At 42.6% G+C, this 26,290-nt stretch overlaps 1 protein-coding gene across 5 annotated transcripts in view; it reads right to left on the bottom strand.

Moving 5' to 3' along the window:
• The window catches only part of LOC126253527 (cyclic AMP-responsive element-binding protein 1-like), a 123,504-nt gene extending 99,919 nt beyond the window's left edge, over positions 1-23,585 (bottom strand). The window contains exons 1-5 of one of the 5 annotated variants that reach the window (XM_049954907.1): positions 22,956-23,585; positions 22,344-22,455; positions 13,917-14,066; positions 889-1,018; positions 380-472 (exon numbers count right to left, since the gene is read on the bottom strand). In XM_049954907.1, the coding sequence (XP_049810864.1) occupies positions 380-472; positions 889-1,018; positions 13,917-14,066; positions 22,344-22,436 (466 nt within the window). In that variant the 5' untranslated portion in view covers positions 22,437-22,455; positions 22,956-23,585. The other 4 variants (XM_049954909.1, XM_049954908.1, XM_049954910.1 and 1 more) reach the window with 4 other exon arrangements.
• Between the last annotated feature and the right edge of the window lie 2,705 nt (positions 23,586-26,290).

The raw sequence follows: 26,290 nt of genomic DNA, 5'->3' as shown, positions 1-26,290 counted from the left end.
CACTGTAAACACAAATACTACATAGACCTACACCTCATTTGCATGACAGGCAAACTTGTAACAGAGCCAGTAAATTGAGTCTGAAGAGAGCTACCCATTATGAAGACCTTTCAGGATTGGGGTAATCTGCACTTAGGAAAGGAATAACATTTCCCGGTAAGTGGAGATACAGGATGATGGTGGCGGTGATTAAGCTCAGTCACAAATTTGTTTGTCAGATGCAGAGGCAAACTTACCTTGCCTAAACGTTTAACTTCTAGTAACTTATATATTCTGTTACTTCTCAATGATGTAAATGCACAAGCTGACAGAATTTTGAAGGAGCACAGGGAGTAGGAACCAAGGGAAAGCGAACCAGACAAGCAATGTTTAAACCAACCTGCATGAGTCTGGTAGTGAGAAGGAATTGAGTGGGACGACACCTCGCTGTCCTCATTTGTGTCACACTCTGACGAGGATTCGACTCTACCCACTGCGAAAAAGATAACATCACACGCACCATTAACCCCAATCTCTGGTCCTTCAGTAGTGTGGTCCATTCTTGTTATGTGCATTACAAGCTTTTCATATATCTGCTGCTATTTCCATACCCAATAATTTTAGAAGCCTCTCATTAAACAATCTGAAAAAATCTGTGTTACACAAATTAAGGAAAGCCTCAACTTTAATTTTGCTAAAACATCATTCGCAGCCAGAAAATCTTACTATTGTGCAGATTTGAACTAAACATTCTGAACATACTCAAGGTGTTACCAATTCTAAAATAACATGCAAGGTATAAAATAGTAATTCAGCTCAAAGTTTAAAGTAATGGAACATTCTAAATGTAAAACTGACATCGTGCAAGCTCCAAGTACCAGCACATAATTACAAATTTCAGTTTGTTACCTGCAATTTCACCACCACCAAGATCATTCAGTATTTTCCTGTAGGAAGGTCTCCTGGTCAATATATCTCTCCTTTTTTTGCTGGCTTCATCGTCATTTGATAAACTGTCATCACTGGCTGTTTCCACAACCTATAGATAAAATAACTTGCACTTACATAACAAGAAAATGTTAAGGAACCTATAGACTAGAAGTTTGTCTTATAACATAAATTTCCAGTCATTGCCTTAATGTACAGGAGACTCAACAAAACAAAACTTGGTTTTCAGTTTCCTGTAAAGTAGCACCAATACAATTACATTATATTGGAAACTTAACTGATACTCAGCGATTGTTCAAAACAAACTTTAATCCTAAGTAATGTGTTCTCTCCCACTCAAATTTTCAGATCCTCCTCCATGAACTTTCAAATTAAATAATATTTCTGAACCAGTTTGTCATATAAATTCTTTTTTTAAAGTGATTCTAAAGTAACACTAATCACTTTTGTTAAAGGTTTTCAAATCTATATACTGCAGAGTTTGAACAAAGTTTTAAATGATGAGCATGCAGCATAATAATATTTTGCTTTCTGGTGTGGTAATCATAACGAAATTGTTTCACTCCAAATAACTCAGGTGTACTATATACAAAGATAAGCAGTTCATATATGCACAGGGAGGGAATGATTAATGTACTCAATTTTTTGGAAGTGGGCGACTTGATTTTCTTTACATTACATTTGTATTTTTCCAAAGATGGTTTTCCAAAGTTTTAATATTCAAGGCGTATGTTTCGAGCTAACCCAAAACAGAATTTTGTACTTTATTACCGGTTCGAAGTAGCTTTCCTTATGTTAATGCTGGTAGCATTAAATAATATCGTTGTAAATGTCATGATATTTTAATTTGCTAGTGAGGGAATACATATTGTGAGCCCCCATGATAAATTTTTATCCAATGGCTTTCCTAAGAATTTCACACAGCTAACTTCCTGCAAACCCCAATTTTTGTGATGCATCTGAAAATCATTAGCTTTGTTTATTGTGATTTAAACTGCATTAATTGAGTTTTTCCATGTTTAATTTTAATTCACTTAGATTAAACCAGTTGTCTAATTGTTATAAGGTATTTATGACAGTCTGATTAATTTGTTCAGCAGTGCTGGTTTCAATTATTACAGATATATCATCTGCAAATAAAACTGAGTGACACTCAGTAATAAGCAGTAGATTTTGTATGTAAAATAAATAGAATGGGAAATAAGACTGAATCTTGATGCTACTCTTTGTGAAATGTTTTTACATTCTGAAACATAATTTTCTCCCTGATGTTATAATCAGTCTGTTTGTGGTTGGCTAGGTACGACCTAAACCATTCTAACACACTGCTCCTAATTCAATTTTTTTTCCAGTTCAGAAAATGACAAGCAGTGGCTCACATTATCAAATGTCTTTGATAAGTCACAAAAAAAAAATCTGTGGCAAGCAGGGAGTTGTCTGCAGAGGTGCTAATTTTGTCTACAAATCTGTTGATAACGTCACACACTTTTGTGCGTCTTAAAAATCATCTTCTATTCCCCCCCCCCCCCCTTCCCCCCACACAGATTAAGTCAGGACTTCAGTTGTGTTTTAGTTCCATGTATAATACTCTTTTTCTAGCACTAGATGTTTTTACTGATTCAGTAGCCCACTGTACTGTACTTGTTATTGTTTCATGGTATACATTAAAAGGGGAGTTTCATTAAAAATGTGAAAGAAGTTTCCCAAGAACTTCAAAAAAAATTTCAGAAGCTGAAATACAATATCAGGGTGGCCACAAAAGTTTCCCCAAGAGAAATTCCCTGATTTCCAGACATGTTTTAGCAATTTTCCCTGACAAATTTTGAGATCTCAAGGGTAAGCACAGACATAAATTGACAAAAAAACATAAGGACTTCCGTATTTCTCCCCTGTTCTATTTTGCTCATACACTCCAGGGACGTGGAGAAAGATCTGTAAAATACACAATAGAGAAATGGAGGTCCAGAACAACAAATTAAATGGCCTTCACCATATTGCTACAACGGATAAAATTTAAAATGCGGTCGACAACCCACACGTTGTTCGCTAAAACGGCTGATAACTCAAGACAGCAAACTCAAACAGGAACATAACCAGTCAAAAAAAGGGCATTCCGTCAGGAAATAGCAGACAGTTAAAAGTTGAGCACAATGTGCACAAAGTGGTGGGGGAGCGCCACTTAAATGGCAATGGCTAAAAAGGTAGTGCCCAATACACAGTCTACTTAAAATGACCTATCAGGACGGGCGAGACGTGGTCAACCAAGCCACTTGGGAGAGACTTAACAACCCAGTGCTAATTTCCATAAAGGGAGGACCAGTGGCAATGCCAAAGTCACACCACCTCTTGACAGACGGCAACACAGAGATGATCAGAGGGCATGTAAGAACTAATGGGCTGAGGTACGAGGACTGCACCATTGGCAGCAGCATCATCAGCAGCCTCCTTTCCCATCAGACCGACATGACCAGGAACCCACACAAACATTACAGTGGCTCCATAAGAGTGAGCACGTGTAAGCTTTCCTGGAACCACTGCACTGAGAGATGGACGATGTACAGTGCACAGTTGCAATTTGGGTGTGCATGGAGGTGGGGTAGGAGTCAGCAAATTGACAGCACACGGGGAACGGTCACTCGAGTAGGTGACAGAAAGAACAGACCACTCAAGACAACAAGAAAGATTTGTAGTGTAAAATGATAGGTCCAAATGGTAATAGGTATACGTGGAGTCTGAAAGGAATGTAAGTGTTGCTGTGTTAAGGCAGAAAAGGTTAAGTCGATTAAGAATGTTAGCCAATAGGGCACCTCTCTGACAGGTTCTGGGAGAACCCCAAATGGGATGGTGGGCAGCAGAAATGGGCGACGTAGCTGCCCAATAACCTGGAGGAAGTCGGCCCTGGTGAAATCAAATGATGGAGGGATGTAAATGGTACAAAGGGAAGAGGTCAAGTGAGGAAGAAAAAGGCGAACTGCAACAGCTTGAAGACGGGTAGTCAGGGAGATTCGTCGACTATGAACATCATCCCATATGAGCAGCATGACTCCCCTATGAGATGGAATGCCGACCTCGGCCGGAAGGTCAGAATGGACCATGAAGAAATGAGAAAGCTCAATGTGGTCATGAGGGTGCAATTTTGTTTCCTGAAGGCAGAGTACAAGTGGACGCTGCAATTCCTAAAACAGACGTAAATCCTCTTTGTTGGATTGAAGGCCGTGAACATACCGTTGGAAGAGTGGTATGATGAGGAAAAAATGAATTGGTGCTACCTATTCAGCTGGCAAGTGCCAGCCTGTGAAGACTCACTGCTACAGGACACCGAGACATGAGGATCCTGCTCCATGAGGTCCACAGAAGTGTCAGCTTTTTCCTGCTGTCAGCCTGTGGAGTCCAATGCAGAAAAACGGATGGTGGTGTGCACCGGCTACTCCGAGGCAGGCTGGGCAAAAGTATCACATGGCAACACTGTCGAAAAGGATCATCGAGTTGGCAAAGGAGAAGACCATTTGCCTTAGTTGGACTTTGTCAGCCTTCCTGGTTAGCAGAGGAAGACTCAGGTGTTGGCTAGCTGGAGGGTCATAGGAAATCTTCACGGGAGCATTCCTTCTGTTCCTTCCGGCCTGCTGGTTGTGTAGCTGGTGACTTCGCCCTGTGAGGTGAGGGTTTGATAGCTTGTTGCACAGTTGGACGAGGGGACTGTGATGCTACCATGACACTGGGCGATTTCACAACCTCAGAGCTGAATTTGAGGTCGTATGTCTGTGTGGCTATGTCTTTCATGGAATGAGATGCAGCAAGAACACTACTATAAGTGCCGGACAGTTGAATGCAAGGTTTACGATTAGCCAATAACTTGCGAGCGAATGGGTAAGGAACATTTTCCTTTACCCAGATATCCTGGACAGCCCACTCATCGAGACACACGGGACAATCTCAAGAGGAAGTACATTGGTCATCATAGCAGTTGATATAGCAGGGAGGAGGAGGTGGAAAATCGCCCTCGTGTGCATCCCTACCACAGGTAACACATTTGGCCGGGTGTCGACAAGACATTAGAGTGTGGTTGAATATATGACACTGGTAGTAGCGCATCGGGTTCAGAATGTACGGTTAGACTGTGAGAACCTCATAGTCTGCTTTGATCTTGGACAGAAGCACCACTCTCAAAGGTGAGAAAAAGGGCGAGTGTGGGCACTAAGGAGGCACCTACCTTTTTCATCACCCGATGGACGGCAATGACACCCTGATCACAGAGGTATGTTCGAATTTCAGACTTGGTCAGACCATCGAGCAGCCTAGTGTAAATAACACCACGAGAAGAATTCAGTTTTGGTCAGCCTCGACACCAACAGGATAGCCATGGAGAAGTGAAGCGGCAAGCAGTTGTGCTTGAGAACCAGAAGTAGTCTCCAAAAGCAAAGTGCCGTTCCGTAAACAAGATCAGGATTTCACAGGGCCAGCAACTGCATCAGCACCTTTCTGAATAATAAACAGATTTATCATTGGAAGGACTGACCATCTTCAGTATGTGAAACCGTGAGATCCCGTGGTGCAGTTTAGACTGTGATTGTGAAGATGATTGCCTCATTGCGAGAAAATCACCCATGACTGCCAGCATCCCCAATGGCACACTCCTTCCAACTGCGGTTCCCTTTCACAAGGGGGAGCAACATCCCGAACACCTGACAGAAGGATCAGTTGGCAATTTGGGAAGGTAGCAGCTCAGGCAATCACCCCTCTCTGGGCCTGGCCTGTACCGGGGGGACATGCAAAACCTACCTGTCGACCCGGAGCTGGGAAATACATGTTAACCAGTCACCATGTATCAGACGCCTTCTACCTTCAGGAGCACACAAAGAGGAAGAAGTAAAAAGAGGAGTCTCAAATGCTGAAGCGGAGGAAGGGTAGGAGAAGGTGATAGAGAAAAGGAAAAAGGAATGAAAAACAATGGTGAGACTGTTCTTATGTCAGCTACAGAAAGTGCAGAACATTCTCAAAAACACCCCAGACATGTTCCCCATGGGAGGGGAAAAAGAACAGCAAGAGGATAGACATGCAGCTTGAAAGGGAAAAGATTCTGTCAAAGCTGAGGGCCAGAGGTAGATATCTCCCCCATGTGAGCAAAAATCTTAAGCACTAACATCAACATCTTTTGTAATGAACTGTTTTCAGATGGAGAAAGCAAGGCAAATGGTATGTGTGCTCCATTAAGAGCACTGTTATTTTATTTCAATAAAACGAAACATTTGTCACAAAAATGTGCATTTCCTTGGAGTCGCAAGACAGATTTAAAGTAATACCTTCACTGATTTCAAGAATAATCTCAGAAAAAAGTTGGTCTCTTGAAAGAAGTGTATAAGGCAGGGAAGAGTTGTGTAAACCAACATTATGGGTGACCACCAATAAAAAGTTGGTTCTACTATGTTCATTATTGTCGGTTATTAGTCACTGTGTTATGTCTATTATGTTACAGGTATTGTACGATTTTTCTTTCGAGAAATATATGAGTACATAGCGTACAAACCGCCAGCAACTGCCACAGTTTTCTTCTTCTTATCGGCCATACTTTCCAATATATAAATAATTTTTGAAGTGTACTAGAACAAACAAAGTGTACTAGAACAAACAAAGTGTACAAGAACAAACAAAGTGTACAAGAACAAACAAAGTTTACAAGAACAAACAAAATGTACAAGAATAAACAAAATGTACAAGAATAAACAAAATGTCTATAAAACGCCGCACTATACAATGTCCTTGCGGTGAGACAGTTGCAATTCCTGAAATCCATCATCACCTGTGGCCTCTGGGATACTGAGGAGCACCACCACAGTCCTGGGTCCTTCGATAAACCACAAAAATCTGCCTCATTATGCCATACACAGAGAGACAGACACAGACCACAGGCAGATCGGTGAGACTAGACCTGATGGGCTGGGCTTACACATTAGTGGGAAATGATGGGCTTCAAATCAGCAGGCCCGATCCATTAAGAGATACCCAGAGAAATGGCCTGTGGTTTTGACCCGTCTTGGAAGTCCAGTTATGTGACCAGCTATTAATGTGTCACAGACACCATGTTGATGAGATTTTTCCGGTGTTTTTTTTTTTCCAAATTTCCCTGATATTTCCCCAACACATTTTAAATTCCCCGATTTCCAGACTTTCTGGCAACTCTGGATATTCTGTAGTCCCCTCCACCATATTTAACCTATGATGGAATTACTTCATATTTTCTGAACTGTTGTTCTGTGTAGGTTTTTTTGGAGCAAGGTTGTATTGCTTTTGTTAACAGCATAGACAGGGCTCAATGGTCAGAAAGTATCAACTCCAAGGAAAACTTTTCTTCCTCTTCATAAGTGTAATTGGTTGAAATATTGTCTATACATATTGCTGACCATTCGTTCACTCATTTAAAATTAGCACTGAAACATGATTTATGAATCAATACAATGAATTTTATCATGCTGATGGTTACACCAGCAATATATGTTGAAATCAGTAGGTATTTTGACTCTTTTCTTTGTTTCTTTCTTTAGTCTCTGCAATAGCACTGGAATTTTGACAAAAATAGTTTTGTTATTTCCGCACCTGGAATTCTATACACAAAATAATATTTTGCTCTTTCTGACAGAATAATTTGCAAGTTTTTAAATTTTGTTTCTCTGCCATCCGGCTAGTTTGAACTTAACCATTTATGCTCAAGAACATTACGAACAAATTTTTACTTTTGAATACTCTTAAAGGCATCTATTTTGAAAGTTTTTTTTCCAACTTCATTATTAATTTTTACATCCACATCTCTGTATGCTTGTTTCACTTATTCAGTATGATCTTAAAACTGAAGAGCATCATTTGAAAATGTATTAAATGCAGCAGAGGTCAAAACACAGTTTGATGGGTTTCCATCTCAGCTGTGGCATATTCTTCAACGATGTTAAGTCAGACTGGGTCATTTTCTATTCTTTCTCAAGGTAATTTAGTACTGGAAAATATAAACCTGATCAAATTGTATTATGTACAGTGCCGGTTAAACATATTATCAGCACTTTTCCCAGCCAACTCTCTTGTTGGCAGTTTTGCTTTCCCATTTTGCAGTTCATTGTGTGGTGTTAGTCACCATGGAAGACTGTTTACCTGTGGCAGAGCAATGGAAAGGAAGTAGAATGACAGGGGCAGCACAGGAGACAGGAGAGGGGGGGGGGACAGCACAGGAGACAGGAGAGGGGGGGGGGGACAGCACAGGAGACAGGAGAGGGGGGGGGGGGACAGCACAGGAGACAGGAGAGGGGGGGGGACAGCACAGGAGACAGGAGAGGGGGGGGACAGCACATGAGACAGGAGAGGGGGGGGGACAGCACAGGAGACAGGAGGGGGGGGGACAGCACAGGAGACAGGAGAGGGGGGGGACAGCACAGGAGACAGGAGAGGGGGGGGACAGCACAGGAGACAGGAGAGGGGGGGGACAGCACAGGAGACAGGAGAGGGGGGGGACAGCACAGGAGACAGGAGAGGGGGGGGACAGCACAGGAGACAGGAGAGGGGGGGGACAGCACAGGAGACAGGAGAGGGGGGGGACAGCACAGGAGACAGGAGAGGGGGGGGACAGCACAGGAGACAGGAGAGGGGGGGACAGCACAGGAGACAGGAGAGGGGGGGGACAGCACAGGAGACAGGAGAGGGGGGGGACAGCACAGGAGACAGGAGAGGGGGGGGGACAGCACAGGAGACAGGAGAGGGGGGGGACAGCACAGGAGACAGGAGAGGGGGGGGACAGCACAGGAGACAGGAGAGGGGGGGGACAGCACAGGAGACAGGAGAGGGGGGGGACAGCACAGGAGACAGGAGAGGGGGGGGACAGCACAGGAGACAGGAGAGGGGGGGACAGCACAGGAGACAGGAGAGGGGGGGACAGCACAGGAGACAGGAGAGGGGGGGGACAGCACAGGAGACAGGAGAGGGGGGGGACAGCACAGGAGACAGGAGAGGGGGGGGGACAGCACAGGAGACAGGAGAGGGGGGGGACAGCACAGGAGACAGGAGAGGGGGGGGGACAGCACAGGAGACAGGAGAGGGGGGGGACAGCACAGGAGACAGGAGAGGGGGGGGGACAGCACAGGAGACAGGAGAGGGGGGGGACAGCACAGGAGACAGGAGAGGGGGGGGACAGCACAGGAGACAGGAGAGGGGGGGGACAGCACAGGAGACAGGAGAGGGGGGGGACAGCACAGGAGACAGGAGAGGGGGGGGACAGCACAGGAGACAGGAGAGGGGGGGACAGCACAGGAGACAGGAGAGGGGGGGACAGCACAGGAGACAGGAGAGGGGGGGACAGCACAGGAGACAGGAGAGGGGGGGACAGCACAGGAGACAGGAGAGGTGGGGACAGCACAGGAGACAGGAGAGGTGGGGACAGCACAGGAGACAGGAGAGGGGGGGACAGCACAGGAGACAGGAGAGGGGGGGACAGCACAGGAGACAGGAGAGGGGGGGACAGCACAGGAGACAGGAGAGCGGGGGACAGCACAGGAGACAGGAGAGGGGGGGACAGCACAGGAGACAGGAGAGGGGGGGACAGCACAGGAGACAGGAGAGGGGGGGACAGCACAGGAGACAGGAGAGGGGGGGACAGCACAGGAGACAGGAGAGGGGGGGACAGCACAGGAGACAGGAGAGGGGGGGACAGCACAGGAGACAGGAGAGGGGGGGGACAGCACAGGAGACAGGAGAGGGGGGGACAGCACAGGAGACAGGAGAGGGGGGGACAGCACAGGAGACAGGAGAGGGGGGGACAGCACAGGAGACAGGAGAGGGGGGGACAGCACAGGAGACAGGAGAGGGGGGGACAGCACAGGAGACAGGAGAGGGGGGGACAGCACAGGAGACAGGAGAGGGGGGGACAGCACAGGAGACAGGAGAGGGGGGGACAGCACAGGAGACAGGAGAGGGGGGGACAGCACAGGAGACAGGAGAGGGGGGGGACAGCACAGGAGACAGGAGAGGGGGGGGACAGCACAGGAGACAGGAGAGGGGGGGGACAGCACAGGAGACAGGAGAGGGGGGGACAGCACAGGAGACAGGAGAGGGGGGGGACAGCACAGGAGACAGGAGAGGGGGGGGACAGCACAGGAGACAGGAGAGGGGGGGGACAGCACAGGAGACAGGAGAGGGGGGGGACAGCACAGGAGACAGGAGAGGGGGGGGACAGCACAGGAGACAGGAGAGGGGGGGGACAGCACAGGAGACAGGAGAGGGGGGGGACAGCACAGGAGACAGGAGAGGGGGGGACAGCACAGGAGACAGGAGAGGGGGGGACAGCACAGGAGACAGGAGAGGGGGGGACAGCACAGGAGACAGGAGAGGGGGGGGACAGCACAGGAGACAGGAGAGGGGGGGGACAGCACAGGAGACAGGAGAGGGGGGGGACAGCACAGGAGACAGGAGAGGGGGGGGGACAGCACAGGAGACAGGAGAGGGGGGGACAGCACAGGAGACAGGAGAGGGGAGGACAGCACAGGGGACAGGAGAGGGGGGGGACAGCACAGGAGACAGGAGAGGGGGGGGACAGCACAGGAGACAGGAGAGGGGGGGGACAGCACAGGAGACAGGAGAGGGGGGGGACAGCACAGGAGACAGGAGAGGGGGGGGACAGCACAGGAGACAGGAGAGAGGGGGGACAGCACAGGAGACAGGAGAGGGGGGACAGCACAGGAGACAGGAGAGGGGGGGGACAGCACAGGAGACAGGAGAGGGGGGGGCAGCACAGGAGACAGGAGAGGTGGGGGCAGCACAGGAGACAGGAGAGGTGGGGGCAGCACAGGAGACAGGAGAGGGGGGGAGGTGCAGCACAGGAGACAGGAGAGGGGGGGAGGTGCAGCACAGGAGACAGGAGAGGGGGGGAGGTGCAGCACAGGAGACAGGAGAGGGGGGGAGATGCAGCACAGGAGACAGGAGAGGGGGGGAGATGCAGCACAGGAGACAGGAGAGGGGGGGAGGTGCAGCACAGGAGAGAATGAAATCAAAATCATGAAGTATGTTTAATAACAGATGAACATAACGGGCAAGACATTCAGGGGTAGCATTTATTCACTTATTTTCATTTCATGGTCTTCGGCAAATCAATTTCTTTTGAAAGGGTTTTCTGTATCTTTCTGGTCTAGGTGTCTTAGATGGCTTGTACAAATCTGTTAGTTGTTATGGCGTATGCCGTCTTACTTCTTGAATCAAAAGATCTCGAGAAACAAGCAAACCTGTCTACAAACTGAGATCAATAAACAATGAGAAGGCTAATTTCAGACTAAGAAAGACAGTTAAAAATCAGTCAATGGAGATAAAACTTCAACAATGATTGAAGGTCCTTTAATGCAGCAAGTTTGAAATTAGGCCTAAAAATCAATTATCCAAAACAAAAATAGTTTATGACCAGCATATTTGAAAGAAAATAACACAAATTAAAAACAAAGTCAGAAAATCAATAAAACTGTTTAGAAAATACAGACAGCTGAGGATTACTAGATGGCATGCATAAAAGAAATAACTAGAATAGTAAAAGCAGTCCGAGTGACTGATAAACTATGTAGAGTTTACAACACTATACTTCTGATGTTCCTGAACAGGAAAGTTTACAACCATGCAGTATTACCAGTTTTAGATGATGAAAGCGAGACCAGATCTTTAAATGTGAAAGCCATTCAAAATCTGAGGGTTGCTCAGAGAGAAATAAATGAATACGATGATAGATTTATAGGGTTTCGATATTCTGCTTATCAATCTTATTACTGAATATCAACATACATATTTCATGATTTAAAGAACATCTGTTTCCACAAGCAAAACCGCTGTGGCAATTTGCCAGGGACATACATTTCTGTAGAATGTCTGGCTACGCTGACACAAACATGTGGTTTGTCATTGATAAAAATCAACCACATTGTCTTGGTAAAAATGCACCTAGTGTTTGGAAATATGTCCCTGTAACCCATTTAATAATAATAATAAAAAAAACAGGCTCAGCCCATCTACTCAGATCTGACACTTCACAAAATTTTGTTGGCTAGGATAGCAGACCGATTTCCAGCCAAGCTGAATCATGCCCTTTTGTCAGTATTAAAAATTTTTGTGATTAAAATGTGCTGCACTGAATGTGATATTCCACAAGCAGATCCCACTGGAGAAGGACCATACCCCACTCGTAAGCTGGTGGCAATCACAGACAACAGTGTGGCTGGCACAAGGTTCACCACACTTGGGTCATCAATTTCATTGACTGCAGTGTGTTGTTTGCCACCTCCACGCACTCCCCTTCTGCTGACAAATGATCCTTCTGTCTGTCAGATGATAGTTTACAGGGCGATAGGACATCCAATCACAACATCACCTCTACATGTTTCTTGGCTGATTTGTCAGTTCCATCATTTCCCCATATCCCAAGTTGTCCTAATGCTCAGTAGAAATCTACCACTTTGTCTTAGGTTTGGATATGCTGTAAAGCATCCTAGGTAGTTTGAATCTTGTGTTTTTCTACTGGATACGCTTGTAGTACAGATTACAGGGCACACAAGAGTCAGATCAGATAAGCAACTATTCGTCTATGTGATCGCCGTAAGCATAGTGACAACAGTGCATCCCAATTTAAGTTATACAATATAGCACTGAAGATGGTCACTCAGTGACAGAAAATCGATTTTGCAATAGTAAAAAATATACAACCAATGCTGTCTCTTTTTTCAAGTATACCTGTTATCTGGTCGTTGTGCACAAGACAACATGGAGTCGCCAATCAATAACTATTCGTTGTGATGGCTTCCCACATGTTCCAGAGCATTCAGGACACTGTATATCTTGTCATCGCAATTTGTTAGTTGTTCTGGGAGGGAACATTGAAGGAAGCAAAAGTCAGGAATTACTAGAAGACACAGACAAACAAAGAAATGGTCAAAGAATAAAGAAACAAACAAACAGATAAGGGACAAAATGGAAGGAACGGTATACTTCTGTACTGGAAATGAAACAGAGGAGGGTGGGACACAGTCAGGTCATTGGTTGGCCAACGGAGCAAGACAATTCTCTGCTGTATTCCAAAAGATGAGAAGACAAATTTAATATCCTAATAAATGGTTGGTGGACGACATTAGAAAATGAGCGAAAAATATTTTTATTCAGCCTGAGTGTGGAATTGCTGCATAAGGTGGTGGTAGCAACAAGTTTTGTGGGGACTACCTTTAAAACAGAAAAAATATCCCAAACTATGACAGAATTTCCCCAGTGGTCATACATCACAGCCACAGTTGGAATTCCAAAATTCATTTGGTCTATAATGCCATAGAATGCTGTTGTCTACAAGACTCAAATGTGTCTGCAATGATTCACATTTCTAACTTCTTGCCTACCAGGTACTCCTGAATGAACCAACCAAATCCTATGTGCCATGCAAGAATGGGCATTAATGTTTGAGTATTATTTGAAATCATTTCAGAATATGTGTGCATTATATCATGCCACAATGTAAAACCATGTTGTTGGAAGTGATTTCTACATCTACATCCATACTCCGCAAGCCACCTGACGGTGTGTGGTGGAGGGTACCTTGAGTACATCTATCGGTTCTCCCTTCTATTCCAGTCTCGTATTGTTTGTGGAAAGGATTGTCGGTAAGCCTCTGAATAGGCTCTAATCTCTCTGATTTTATCCTCATGGTCTCTTCGAGAGATATATGTAGGAGGGAGCAATGTACTGCTTGACTCCTCTGTGAAGGTATATACTCCTTAGTGAATGTATGTGCTCCTCGGTGAAGGTATGTACAGTTTATTAAGTCTCAGACTTAGTAACATATCCATGTGTTACTCATGTGAAATGCTTACAACAAAATATAACTTTCAGTCCAAAATCAATGTGTATGGTAGTCACAAATTCTCTATCCATTTCTGTATCAAGTACACGACAAATAAATGAAAGAGCATATTCAATATTACATAATAATAATAAATTACCTGCAATGTCTGAAGACTTCCTTGGGTTGTCTGTATCACAGAATTTGGCTTGCTTACAAGAATGACATTGCCCTTCTGAAGCTGGACTGGGTGTATACTTGATGGTGTCTGTATGACAGATTGCTGGTTAGGCTGGATAACAGACTGAACCTAAAAAAAAAAAAAAAGTTTTTTACATTTTATATATGTTTGTGGCTACACTTTCACATTCACTTCATCTGTTACATCAAATAACATCTATCTCAAACAATTAGTATCATGGGCAGAGAGAGGGAGGGTGGGAGGGAGGGAGGAAGAGGAGAGAGAGAGAGAGAGAGAGAGAGAGAGAGAGAGAGAGAGAGAGAGAGAGAGAATTTACTTAGTGTCTTATTATTGACAACACCAAAATCTTTTCATAAAAACTGAATCTCCAAATAGATTGTTAACATTGCCATTACTTATTAAACTACTACTGGTCCACACCACAGGCAATTTAATAACCAAAATATTTCTTTCTTAAACATAGTGATCCGTGATGTAAACTTGAAATGTACTTTGTTACTTTTCGTCAGATTGCTAGTAAGATTACCAATGTTGAAGCATCTATTAAGTAGAAAGGTGGTTGAAACAGTTGAAGTTAGTAGGCATAAGACTAATTCAAAGGTTGGTGGGTCAACCCTCAGCCAATCTTAGGATTCACCTACATCTACATGGATACTCTGCAAATCATACATTAGTGCCTGGCACTAATAGTTCTCTATTATTCCACTCTCGAACAGCACACAGCAAAAACAAAGACCTATGTTTTCCTCTGCAAGCTCCAATTTACCTTATTTTATTATTGTGATCATTTCTTACTATTTAGATTGGTGTCAACAAAATACGTTTGCATTTGGATGTGAAATTTGGTGATCGAAACTCCATAAGAAGATTCCTACAAAACGAGAAATTTGTTTTAGTGATGTCCACCCCAAATCCTGTATCATGTACACGCATGACACTCTCTCCCCAATTCTTGATCATACAAAATGTGCTGTCTGTCTATGTACTTCCTCTATATACCCCATTAAGGACGACTCTGGTAGGGATCGCACACTGTAGAGCAGTACTGCAGAAGCAGACAGACAAGCATAGTGTAGGAAGTCTCTTTAGTAGAACTGTTGCATGTTTTAAGTGTTCTGCCAATAAAATGCTGTCTTTGTTCACTTTTCCCCACAACATTTTCTGTGTGTTCTTTCTAATTTAATTTATTTGTAACTGTAACTTCTAGATATTTAGCTAAATTTACAGCCATTAGATTCAATTTAGCGTGCAACCAAAGTTTAACAGATTCCTTTTAACGCTTGTGGATGACCCCTCACTTTTGATTATTTAGGGTCAATTGCCAATTCAATTCAATTCAATTTTCGCATCATACAGATAGGCTATCTGCTCTAAATCATTTTGAAATTTGTTTTGATCTTCTGAAGACTTTACTAGACAATAAACGACAGAGGTGCGATGTCAAAAGCCTTCTCAAAATCTATAAATATGGAAACAATTTGAAAACTTTGTCAATAGCACTCAACACATCGTGTGAGTAAAGAGCTAGTTGTGCTTCACAAAAACAATGTTTTCTAAATCTATTTTGGCTGTGTGTAAACAGACCATTCTCTTTTTCAGGTGAAAGTGCACTTACAGTGTCTGTAGTGTTTCCACTGCCTGTAACTGTTCCCGTGCTGAATGACGGAAAGTTAACATAACACAGCATCACATTATTGTTGGCAATTTCCTTCACTCCATAGATGAAGTTGGATGGTATTTTGTTTCACTTCCAGCACTTTAAGCTGTGCTATTAGGCCCCACTCTAACAAAAATCTTTAAATATTTGAGGGGAGGGAGGGGGGAGCAGCTTACATTGAGTGTTTTTCCTTTGCTACCATATATTACCACCTGACTATGACCAATAAATTACCTAAAGCAACATGCAGTGGATTAGCCTTCGTCATCTTAAGTGCACTTGGGGCTGTAAGACTGTAGCCCCCCTTAAGATTTGCTAGTTAATTCATTCAGTATGCACTAGCCTTCTGTGCGGACACCTTCACCTTTAACCCTTTAACAACATACAGGGTGTTTCAAAAATGACCGGTATATTTGAAACGGCAATAAAAACTAAACGAGCAGCGATAGAAATACACCGTTTGTTGCAATATGCTTGGGACAACAGTACATTTTCAGGCGGACAAACTTTCGAAATTACAGTAGTTACAATTTCCAACAACAGATGGCGCTGCAAGTGATGTGAAAGATATAGAAGACAACACAGTCTGTGGGTGCACCATTCTGTACGTCGTCTTTCTGCTGTAAGCGTGTGCTGTTCACAACGTGCAAGTGTGCTGTAGACAACATGGTTTATTCCTTAGAACAGAGGATTTTTCTGGTGTTGGAATTCCACCGCCTAGAACACAGTGTTGTTGCAACAAGACGAAGTTTTCAACGGAGGTTTAATGTAACCAAAGGACCGAAAAGCGATACAATAAAGGATCTGTTTGAAAAATTTCAACGGACTGGGAACATGACGGATGAACGTGCTGGAAAGGTAGGGCGACCGCGCACAGCAACCACAGAGGGCAACGCGCAGCTAGTGCAGCAGGTGATCCAACAGCGGCCTCGGGTTTCCGTTCGCCGTGTTGCAGCTGCGGTCCAAATGACGCCAACGTCCACGTATCGTCTCATGCGCCAGAGTTTACACCTCTATCCATACAAAATTCAAACGCGGCAACCCCTCAGCGCCGCTACCATTGCTGCACGAGAGACATTCGCTAACAATATAGTGCACAGGATTGATGACGGCGATATGCATGTGGGCAGCATTTGGTTTACTGACGAAGCTTATTTTTACCTGGACGGCTTCGTCAATAAACAGAACTGGCGCATATGGGGAACCGAAAAGCCCCATGTTGCAGTCCCATCGTCCCTGCATCCTCAAAAAGTACTGGTCTGGGCCGCCATTTCTTCCAAAGGAATCATTGGCCCATTTTTCAGATCCGAAACGATTACTGCATCACGCTATCTGGACATTCTTCGTGAATTTGTGGCGGTACAAACTGCCTTAGACGACACTGCGAACACCTTGTGGTTTATGCAAGATGGTGCCCGGCCACATCGCACGGCCGACGTCTTTAATTTCCTGAATGAATATTTCGATGATCGTGTGATTGCTTTGGGCTATCCGAAACATACAGGAGGCGGCGTGGATTGGCCTCCCTATTCGCCAGACATGAACCCCTGTGACTTCTTTCTGTGGGGACACTTGAAAGACCAGGTGTACCGCCAGAATCCAGAAACAATTGAACAGCTGAAGCAGTACATCTCATCTGCATGTGAAGCCATTCCGCCAGACACGTTGTCAAAGGTTTCGCGTAATTTCATTCAGAGACTACGCCATATTATTGCTACGCATGGTGGATATGTGGAAAATATCGTACTATAGAGTTTCCCAGACCGCAGCGCCATCTGTTGTTGAAAATTGTAACTACTGTAATTTCGAAAGTTTGTCTGCCTGAAAATGTACTGTTGTCCCAAGCATATTGCAACAAACGGTGTATTTCTATCGCTGCTCGTTTAGTTTTTATTGCCGTTTCAAATATACCGGTCATTTATGAAACACCCTGTATTTACATGCACCACCAGTCTTTGACATGTTCAGAGTACCAGGTAGAAGAACTGGTGGCACGCGTAAACAGGTTCAGAGCACACAGGAACAGGTACAAACGCGTGCGTGTTAGCACATCCAGAGCAGTTAAAGGGTTAAGATAATTATATATCACTGGTCTGGCTGGAAGAAACTTTCTGGCATTAACAAAGTAGTACTCACTTCCTACATATAAACCATATGAAGATCAAACCTTATCCTTACACTTTCTAAATGTATTGTAGCAAAAACTTTGTCAAAGGTACCATCAAATTCATTTTTGAGAGGATTTTCATTAAAACTAACATCCAATCTGTCAACACATTAATACTTGTCCATACATCATGAATACATTTCATAATGTTGTGGAACGTCTCGGTTTACTTAACTTTTTATTAATTGTTTTTTCTTTTTTCTGTTACTAGTTCATATCTAAAAATTCATCACAAGGTTCTTTCACAATCTTCGAAGTTGCACCCTATTCAATTTATACAGTAATAACTTTGTTCCCGTACTGACTAAAAACAGAGGGAATAATGTTTTGCTTTATGTTGATAATTTAATCATACAGCATCCAGCACCCAAGAGCATAGATTTATTTTAGCTTCCTTGTCTAACTACAACATGGTAGCCATGGTCTGTCGCCCCCTGTGAGCCTATTACATTGAATGAACATTGCATGTTTTCATCCCTCTTTCTTTATAACAACAACAACCACCCTTTAGTACCATATGGACATTGACAGGCTGACAAGAAACTGATTCTGCTGTATTTAACTTATGGTTTCCTTATATTTTTCTGTCATACTGCAAAACACTGTTATGACTCATAATAAAAATTGATAAATTAGGAACCATATTAGCCATGAAAGTACATGTTATATGTAAAATCACGTATAACAAGTAATACAGATGCCTGAAACTTCCTGGCAGATTAAAACTGTGTGCCGGACCGAGACCGAGACTCTAACTTGGGACCTTTGCCTTTCGCGGGCAAGTGCTCTACCACTGAGCTACCCAAGCACGACTAACGCCCCGTCCTCACAGCTTTACTTCTGCCAGTACCTCATCTCCTACCTTCCAAATATAACAGAAGCTCTCCTGTGAACCCTGCAGAACTATATCAGCGCACACTCCGCTGCAGAGTGAAAATCTCATTCTGGAAACATCCCCGAGGCTGTGGCTAAGCCATGTCTCCGCAATATCCGTTCTTTCAGGAGTGCTAGTTCTGCAAGGTTCGCAGGAGAGCTTCTGTAAAGTTTGGAAGGTAGGAGACGAGGTACTGGCAGAAGTAAAGCTGTGAGGACGGGGCACGAGTCGTGCTTGGGTAGCTCAGTTGGTAGAGCACTTGCCCGCGAAAGGCAAAGGTCCCGAGTTCGAGTCTCGGTCCGGCACACAGTTTTAATCTGCCAGGAAGTTTCATATCAGTGCACACTCCGCTGCAGAGTGAAAATCTCATTCTGAATACAGATGCCTATTTAATGAAAGGGGCATTGTTCAGGTATACCACTAATCCCTCCCCCCTCCCAATACACACACACACACACACAAACACTTGCCAATTTCCTACAATATACACTCAGTTCCTTAAGAAATTCACCAAGGAAATTGGTACTCAATTCAAATCCCAAAATCACAACACTAGCAAACTTGCAAGGCAATTTGTAATTTAAATCTTATGGCATAAGTGATAAGAATGTGCAGAAAACAATACACACACTTACTCTATATTACTTATGCTGACAAAAAACAGTGTGTAAAGTACCAAAAATGTTTATTGATGCTTGCTTTTGAATTTGCAGAAGTTGGCAAGTTTTGAGCAACTGGTGTTAGATTTCTGGTGTTTTTCACCACTGAAAATGCTTATAATCACTACCGTCACCATTCTCTATTAATCATTTCCTTTTATCTAGGTGTGGTACAAGAGTCTTTTTCATCTGTGTCCCTCCCCCTTGCCTTAGCGCAATTCCACTCCTTTCTCCCAGATCGTGTTTGGCTTGACTGGCCCATTCTTTCCACCTGACCTCTAGTGTCATTAAGCCAAAAGTTGTTTGAACACAACAATGCTTTACTAGACATGGTCCTATTGAAATTGGCATGCTATTGACTTCCTTCGATCTTATACGAGGCAATTTTAGCAAATGACGTAATCAAAAAGACAATTATTCGATAGACTACATAACCACTATAGTGACCATCATACATCATCACTGACTTTAATTATCAAGAATAAATGGCATTATTAATGGATATTCTAGTATTTCAACAATATCATATTAAAAGCTTGATCATGTTGGGGAAAAAACATGAATCATCATACTGATAACATAGGCTGTAAATGAGCAAAACCTAACAAAGTCACTTTCCGACCTAATCTAGAGCTCTGTTTACATTATCAGATACGTCTATCACAACAACTTTCTTTAAAAACAAAGCGGTAGTAAAGTTATCACTGGCCAAAACTAAATGCCAATATCAAAAGCTTCACTAAACACTGCAGACTATATTTGGATGCCACAACAATTTTCGAGTTCATTGTCTGTGTTCATGACTTGGTGCTGTCTTACAAGGGAACCTCCCCATTGCACCCCCCTCAGATTTAGTTCTAAGTTGGCACAGCGGATGGGCCGTGAAAAATGGAACACAGATCAATCGAGAAAACAGGAAGAAGTTGTGTGGAACTATGAAAAAAATAAGCAAAATATACAAACTGAGTAGCCCATGCGCAAGATAAGCAACATTAAGGATAGTCTGAGCCCAGGAACACCGTGGTCCCGTGGTTAGCATGAGCAGCTGCGGAGCAAGAGGGCTTTAGTTCAAGTCTTCCCTCGAGTGACAACTTTATTTATTTTCGCGAAGTTATGATCTGTCTGTTCATTCATTGATGTCTCTGTTCACTGTAACAAGTTTAGTGTGTGTTTTGCGACCGCACCGCAAAACCGTGCGATTAGTAGACGAAAGGACGTGCCTCTCCAATGGGAACCGAAAACATTTGATCGCAAGGTCATAGGTCAACCGATTCCTCCACAGGAAAACACGCCTGATACATTCTATACGACACTGGTGACGGCATGTGCGTCACATGACAGGAATATGTTGTCGAATGGCGAATGGGTAAAAAGATTCTTCTACCTTGCCCGATTTAGGATTTCTTGTGGATGTGATAATCACTCCCAAAAAAGTGATGAAAACATAACGGACGGACAGATAATAATTGTCTGAAAATAAAAAATTAAAATTTTTCACTCAAGAGCAGACTTGAACCAAGGACCTCTGGTTCCACAGCTGCTCACGCTAACCACAGGGCCACGACTTTCTTGAGCTCAGACACTGCTTGATGTTACCTATCATACACATGGACTACTAAGTTTGTATATTTTGCTTATTTTTTCATAGTTCCACACAACTTCTTCCTGTTTTCTTGATTGATCTGTGTTCAGTTTTTCAAGGCCTATCCACTGTGCAACTTTTAACTAAATCTGAGGGGGGTGCGATGGGGAGGTTCCCTTGTTAGTGTTAAGATCAGAGTGTAGATGATACAGCACTTCAGAATTGTAGGGATGGTCAATTCCAGACAATTCTTCTTACTGCATCCTTATGCGAGATGAGGCTTGCTTTCTACAACACTCCTACCACTTTTCCAAGTACTAGGGACAAGCTGCAATGCCACTAAAAACTCTGCGGATTTCTATTTTGTTCAACAACACTGCAGATTTAACCAGTCAAATGTTCAGACATGATGCTGGCTAGGTCCACTACACCAATAATGCGGTTGGTTGATCCTACTAATAATTTGATGTCGTGCAATGGCTTGCTGCAAGCCTTGTAGCTGGATGCCACTTTGGCGACTTTCATCTCCTGAACCTACCCAACCAATAACCCTCTTCATAAAAGGAAACAACAGTTTAACACGAAATCTAAACCATGTATTATTCTGCCGATTTTGAGATTATTCAGGTGTGAAGGTTAGGTTAAAGGCAGAGTGAAATTTTACATGGCCAGACCAGGATTAGATTCAATTTCCGGGCATGAGTTTTATCAAGTTCCAACATTCTACACACACCAGATGCAAACTTTTTACATGTGACTTCTCATGCACATACATGTAAGTATTACAGAATACTAACATTTTGTTTTTTATGTTATCTCTTGGAATGGCGGTTGTCTAGACAATGATCTGTAGTGTAGCTTGAGGTCTAGGTTAGATTTATGACAGTTTTGTTGTGAATTAGTAAACCCAATGAATGTAATTTGTGAATAAATGATGACATATGAAGAGTATAATATATTTAAATTAGATCCTTTTGTCATTATAAACTCCTCTGGTGTAACTAAATGTATTTTGTTAACAATTATCTACCAGCGAAATGACTTTATAAACACTGATATTTTATGTTCCAAATTCAATGGCGAACTTACTCTCATTGCTACCATTATTGTACACTAACATAACACAGCGACATATAATACTAGTATCATAAATAGCAGCGTAAACGTAAGATTGCAAAATGAATTCACATAAAACTGAAGGAAAATGGTTTTCACACTGAGTTAGAAGGCAAGAGCATAAGCTTCAAATAACCCACTGTTAACTCCACTGTGAGAAGAGGAAAGAGAAACAATCCGAAGGAGGGGCAAGTTCGGTACACTGATTAACACTCACTGTTTCACTGGGGGCTATCTATTATCAAGACAACTGTAACAGAAATGATAGTTAATTACGACAGTCTACTGAATTTCCGCGAGTCGCATTCTGTTAACTGTCTCAACCCATACCGATGTGACAACAACTTGTGACGACGTGTCCCCCGGCGAATGAGCCAAGGGATCAGTTGCACCGGTTCCGTTTTCGTCCACCATTCCATCCATAGCCTTGATGTATCGCCGCCTGCAACACAGAAGACATTTCACGTGTTACATAACCTTCACAACACTGACAAGTGATAAAATGGCTTCGAAAAATGACATTCAAGCTACGCAAATGTTTATGGGAACACGAATGGCATACACATTAGGTCTAGCAATGACTTGGCATAAACACGAAGTTTTGATTACACAATAGCGCGAAACGAAAGTTTACATTTTTTATAAACTAAATTATTTACCACTGACATAGGTCTTCCTCTATTTACCGCGTCACACGTTAAAACATTTATCACATTCGGTCATTTGCGTAAACCAGTGAAAACTTCAGGAACTTATTTTTAAATTTAAGCATACAACTACTCCAAGACGCCATATTATGTACCTTTCCCCATAAGCAGGTAAATCCGTCTCGATACATTTTACAATATGTATAACAACAAAATACTACTCAAAACCAAGTTCAAATCATCACTGAAGCATTGGCCACGCTCGCTTGTTGTTATTCTTCAGCTGGGTACTTACCAGTTACGTATTCCTCGTCACAAACTTTGCTGCAATCGGAGTGGGCAAACGCAGAAGTACGTAGGAGCCACGTCAAAATTCCAAGGCCTTCGTCACAGGGGTAGTAGGGTGGGGGCAGCGTCACGAAACAACATGGCGCTTGTATTATTGCGCGTAGTTTTCGGAGGAGGTTACAAAGGGCGTCTTTTTATCAGTAGAAGGTTTCCATTTCACATTTTCCAACCACGACTGTTACAATTGAGGATCACATTCATGGCGCTCTTAATTCAAAGTAGTCTACACGTTAACCTGAAACTTTAATTCCAGTCAAGCACATAAATAAAACGCTTATTTTACTTCATGATCTTATTAAAAAATGAGGAGAGAAAGACAAATTTCAAAATACATCGAAAACTTTTTCTAAAAGTCATATTTTTTATAGAATACGGGTGTTAATTTTAAGAGTACCCGTGATACATCTGACACAAAGAAGCTACTTTTATTTCCCAAAGTAGAGGCTAAATCATCATTTAGAATGAGATTCATCGTATCCAAATCATGATACAAAAGGAGAAACGATAATTAAAGTCCTATGGGTGCATATATTCTCCGCTTGCCATTTGTTCACGACCCACCCAACCCAGCACCACTCAGACCGGGCCCAGCGATGTTTTGCTGGCTTACGTCATCCATTGACGTCACCCGTCTGCTGACGTGATGTACACAGATTGACAACAAAAAATTGCTCACTTGCAGATTTCTCCATACTGAAAGAACTGCCATGCGTTATGGAAATAGAGAAAACAAAAACAAAATTTCAGGGTACATTTCTCAATTACTCTGTTACGCTTCACACGAAATAATATTCCATAAGATCCTGATGTATCGGTTTTGATCATAATCAACTTTAACTGACATATGAAATCTTTCGATATATCTCCTCAAACTAAGAATATTAGAGAACCCATTATATCCAAAGGAAAGTTATATGTTTCCCAGAGTGAAAAATTATAGGAATATGATAGTAAATCTGCTCCGTTTATGACGTGAGCTTCAGTGCTATACTGTCGTCACAATTTATCTGCGAGCTACTACCTTTAGTTTTCATACAACACCTGTGGAGTTTCATGAATGTTTACCATGTGTGATACTTCCCATCACAGGATGACGTAACGCGAGAACAATTCGATCTCATTCCATCTTGCATTACGTCATCAGAGCTTGCGTGACGTCATGATGAGTCATCATCGCTTGTGTTCCAGCAATAAGCTGGAGAGTCTGCTGAATAGCCTTTGTGTTTAACTTTTTAATGTAATCAATACTTGCCAAGAGCGTCCGTCGGTGTTTCATTAGTGAATAAAAATTTATTTCATGTTAAATGATAGGTTTTAAAATAAGGGCAAAATTTTTGTATAATTTGGACGTTGTAAGTGCGCTGGATACCTACCTTGCTGATTGTGTACAGTATTTGTAGAATATATTACATACTTCATTCGTGGCAATTTAATCTCTCAACAGCGTTTTCTGTATGGGATATGAAATTTTGTTATATCCCCACACCGGTAACTAAATAATTGAAACACATCTAAGACGGCTTGAAATAGTAGGCTGCATTTGAATATGTTCACATGTACATCAGAGCACTTCTCTTCCAGGTGTGCTTTATTTACATAAAAAAACTATTCCGTAAGATTTAATGTCAACGCCGAAGATGCAAAAGAAGAAGAGTGCCCACATTGGACACAAACCTGCAGTTTTATCAGCAGATTGCAATTGAAGGGGACGGGATTAACTGGTGAATAATTGTGCCTGCAGATCTAATTGATTGAACAAATGAAAACAATTTTGCAAATCTGTGTTCATTTGTTTCTCAACAAGTACCATAGTACTTTTGTCAGTATGATTCTAACTGCGTCATGGAATAGGCCTACTTACAAGGGAACCACAATAGTTTTTCTCTGTTGACTTGCAATTTTCATTCAAACTGACCATTACGCATTAATATTTAATATTGACTTAAATCCCACAAAGCTTTGCTAGCTTTAACTGCCTCCCAGTAGGAACCAAAATAAAATGTGGTATAATAATAGGTTCCACAGTAGGTGTGGCAGATAAACAGACAGCTAACATTAAAAATACAAAGCTGAGATAAATTAATAGAATAACAAAGTACAAAAATATCTAAGAGACTTTAGACATAAAACATAGCAATCAAACTACCAGACATTGCCAAGAGGATAGTGGAGTGTGCTTGCTTACAACTGGTTCACAGCAAATAGGTTCATGGAAACAAATATCAGAAGTACAGATCCGGTTGTACACACTAAATGACTGTATGTGAATTTCTGAGGCATCCAGATGGATTAAAAATTGAAGTGGCATCACCACTTAACAAGAAAGTACTGTTCTGTCTGTTTGCACATAGAAATCTCACCTGTAATGTTTGCTTGCGAGTAGGAGTGCCAACATACTTTCATTCAAAACTGTCCTGTGGCATAATCTCTTGGAGAAAAGGAGCTAACATCAAGAATAAGCATATTTTACAGAATCATACAGGTCCACCTAATGCCCAGCAGTTGATGATCAGTTTTGCAGAAGCCTCTTCAGGAACCTGGAGATTGATACATATAGAGAAGGTACATTTGCTCCCAAATGGTGTTTGTTGTTAATAATAACAGTGATGAGGATAAATTTCCAACCACTATGCTAGAAGTAAAAATAAGGTGCATATACTGTGTGTTCTTGTAAAGTTCTGTATTCTGGTGCAGAAGTTTGTAACAAGTTGCCAGCAAACATCAGGCAGTAAATTGCCTCCGATAATTACAGTAAAAAGAATCTCCTAGATTACAGATAAGTCTGTCGATGTAGGTCAGTGGTCTCTCAAATCAGTAAAATTACATGAACACTTAGCTTAATGAATATTGTGTGAATAAATGATCAACAGTTTACTGAAATAGCTCAGCCATTAACCACAGAAATAAACAATTGCTTACCTCCAGGAGTCTCCCCAGACTTCTTGAAACTGCCACAGACAATTTCAGTTTACAAAACGGGAGGCCGAGACCAAGTGTCAAGCTATAGGCCAATTTAATCTTCCCAGTCGTTGGTTAAGTATTGAATCTGTTATGAAAAATCAGCTTTTGGATTACTCTGAGGAAAATAATCTCTTCTATGATGCATTACTTGCTTTTCAAAATGGAAAGTCCATGACTACTGCTGCACTGGACTCATTAAAAATAAGTAAATAAATAAATAAATAATGCCGGCATTTGAACAGAGAGAATTTCTGGAACTCACACTGTGTGAGTTGAGCAAAGCATTTGACTGCATTCCCCGTAAGACCATACTCAGAAATT

The sequence above is a fragment of the Schistocerca nitens genome, chromosome 4 (assembly GCF_023898315.1).
Source record: "Schistocerca nitens isolate TAMUIC-IGC-003100 chromosome 4, iqSchNite1.1, whole genome shotgun sequence".
In the NCBI taxonomy this organism is placed as follows: Eukaryota; Metazoa; Arthropoda; class Insecta; order Orthoptera; family Acrididae; genus Schistocerca; species Schistocerca nitens.
Note: the sequence above shows the minus strand (reverse complement) of the source record. Positions and strands in the feature narration are given on the sequence as shown.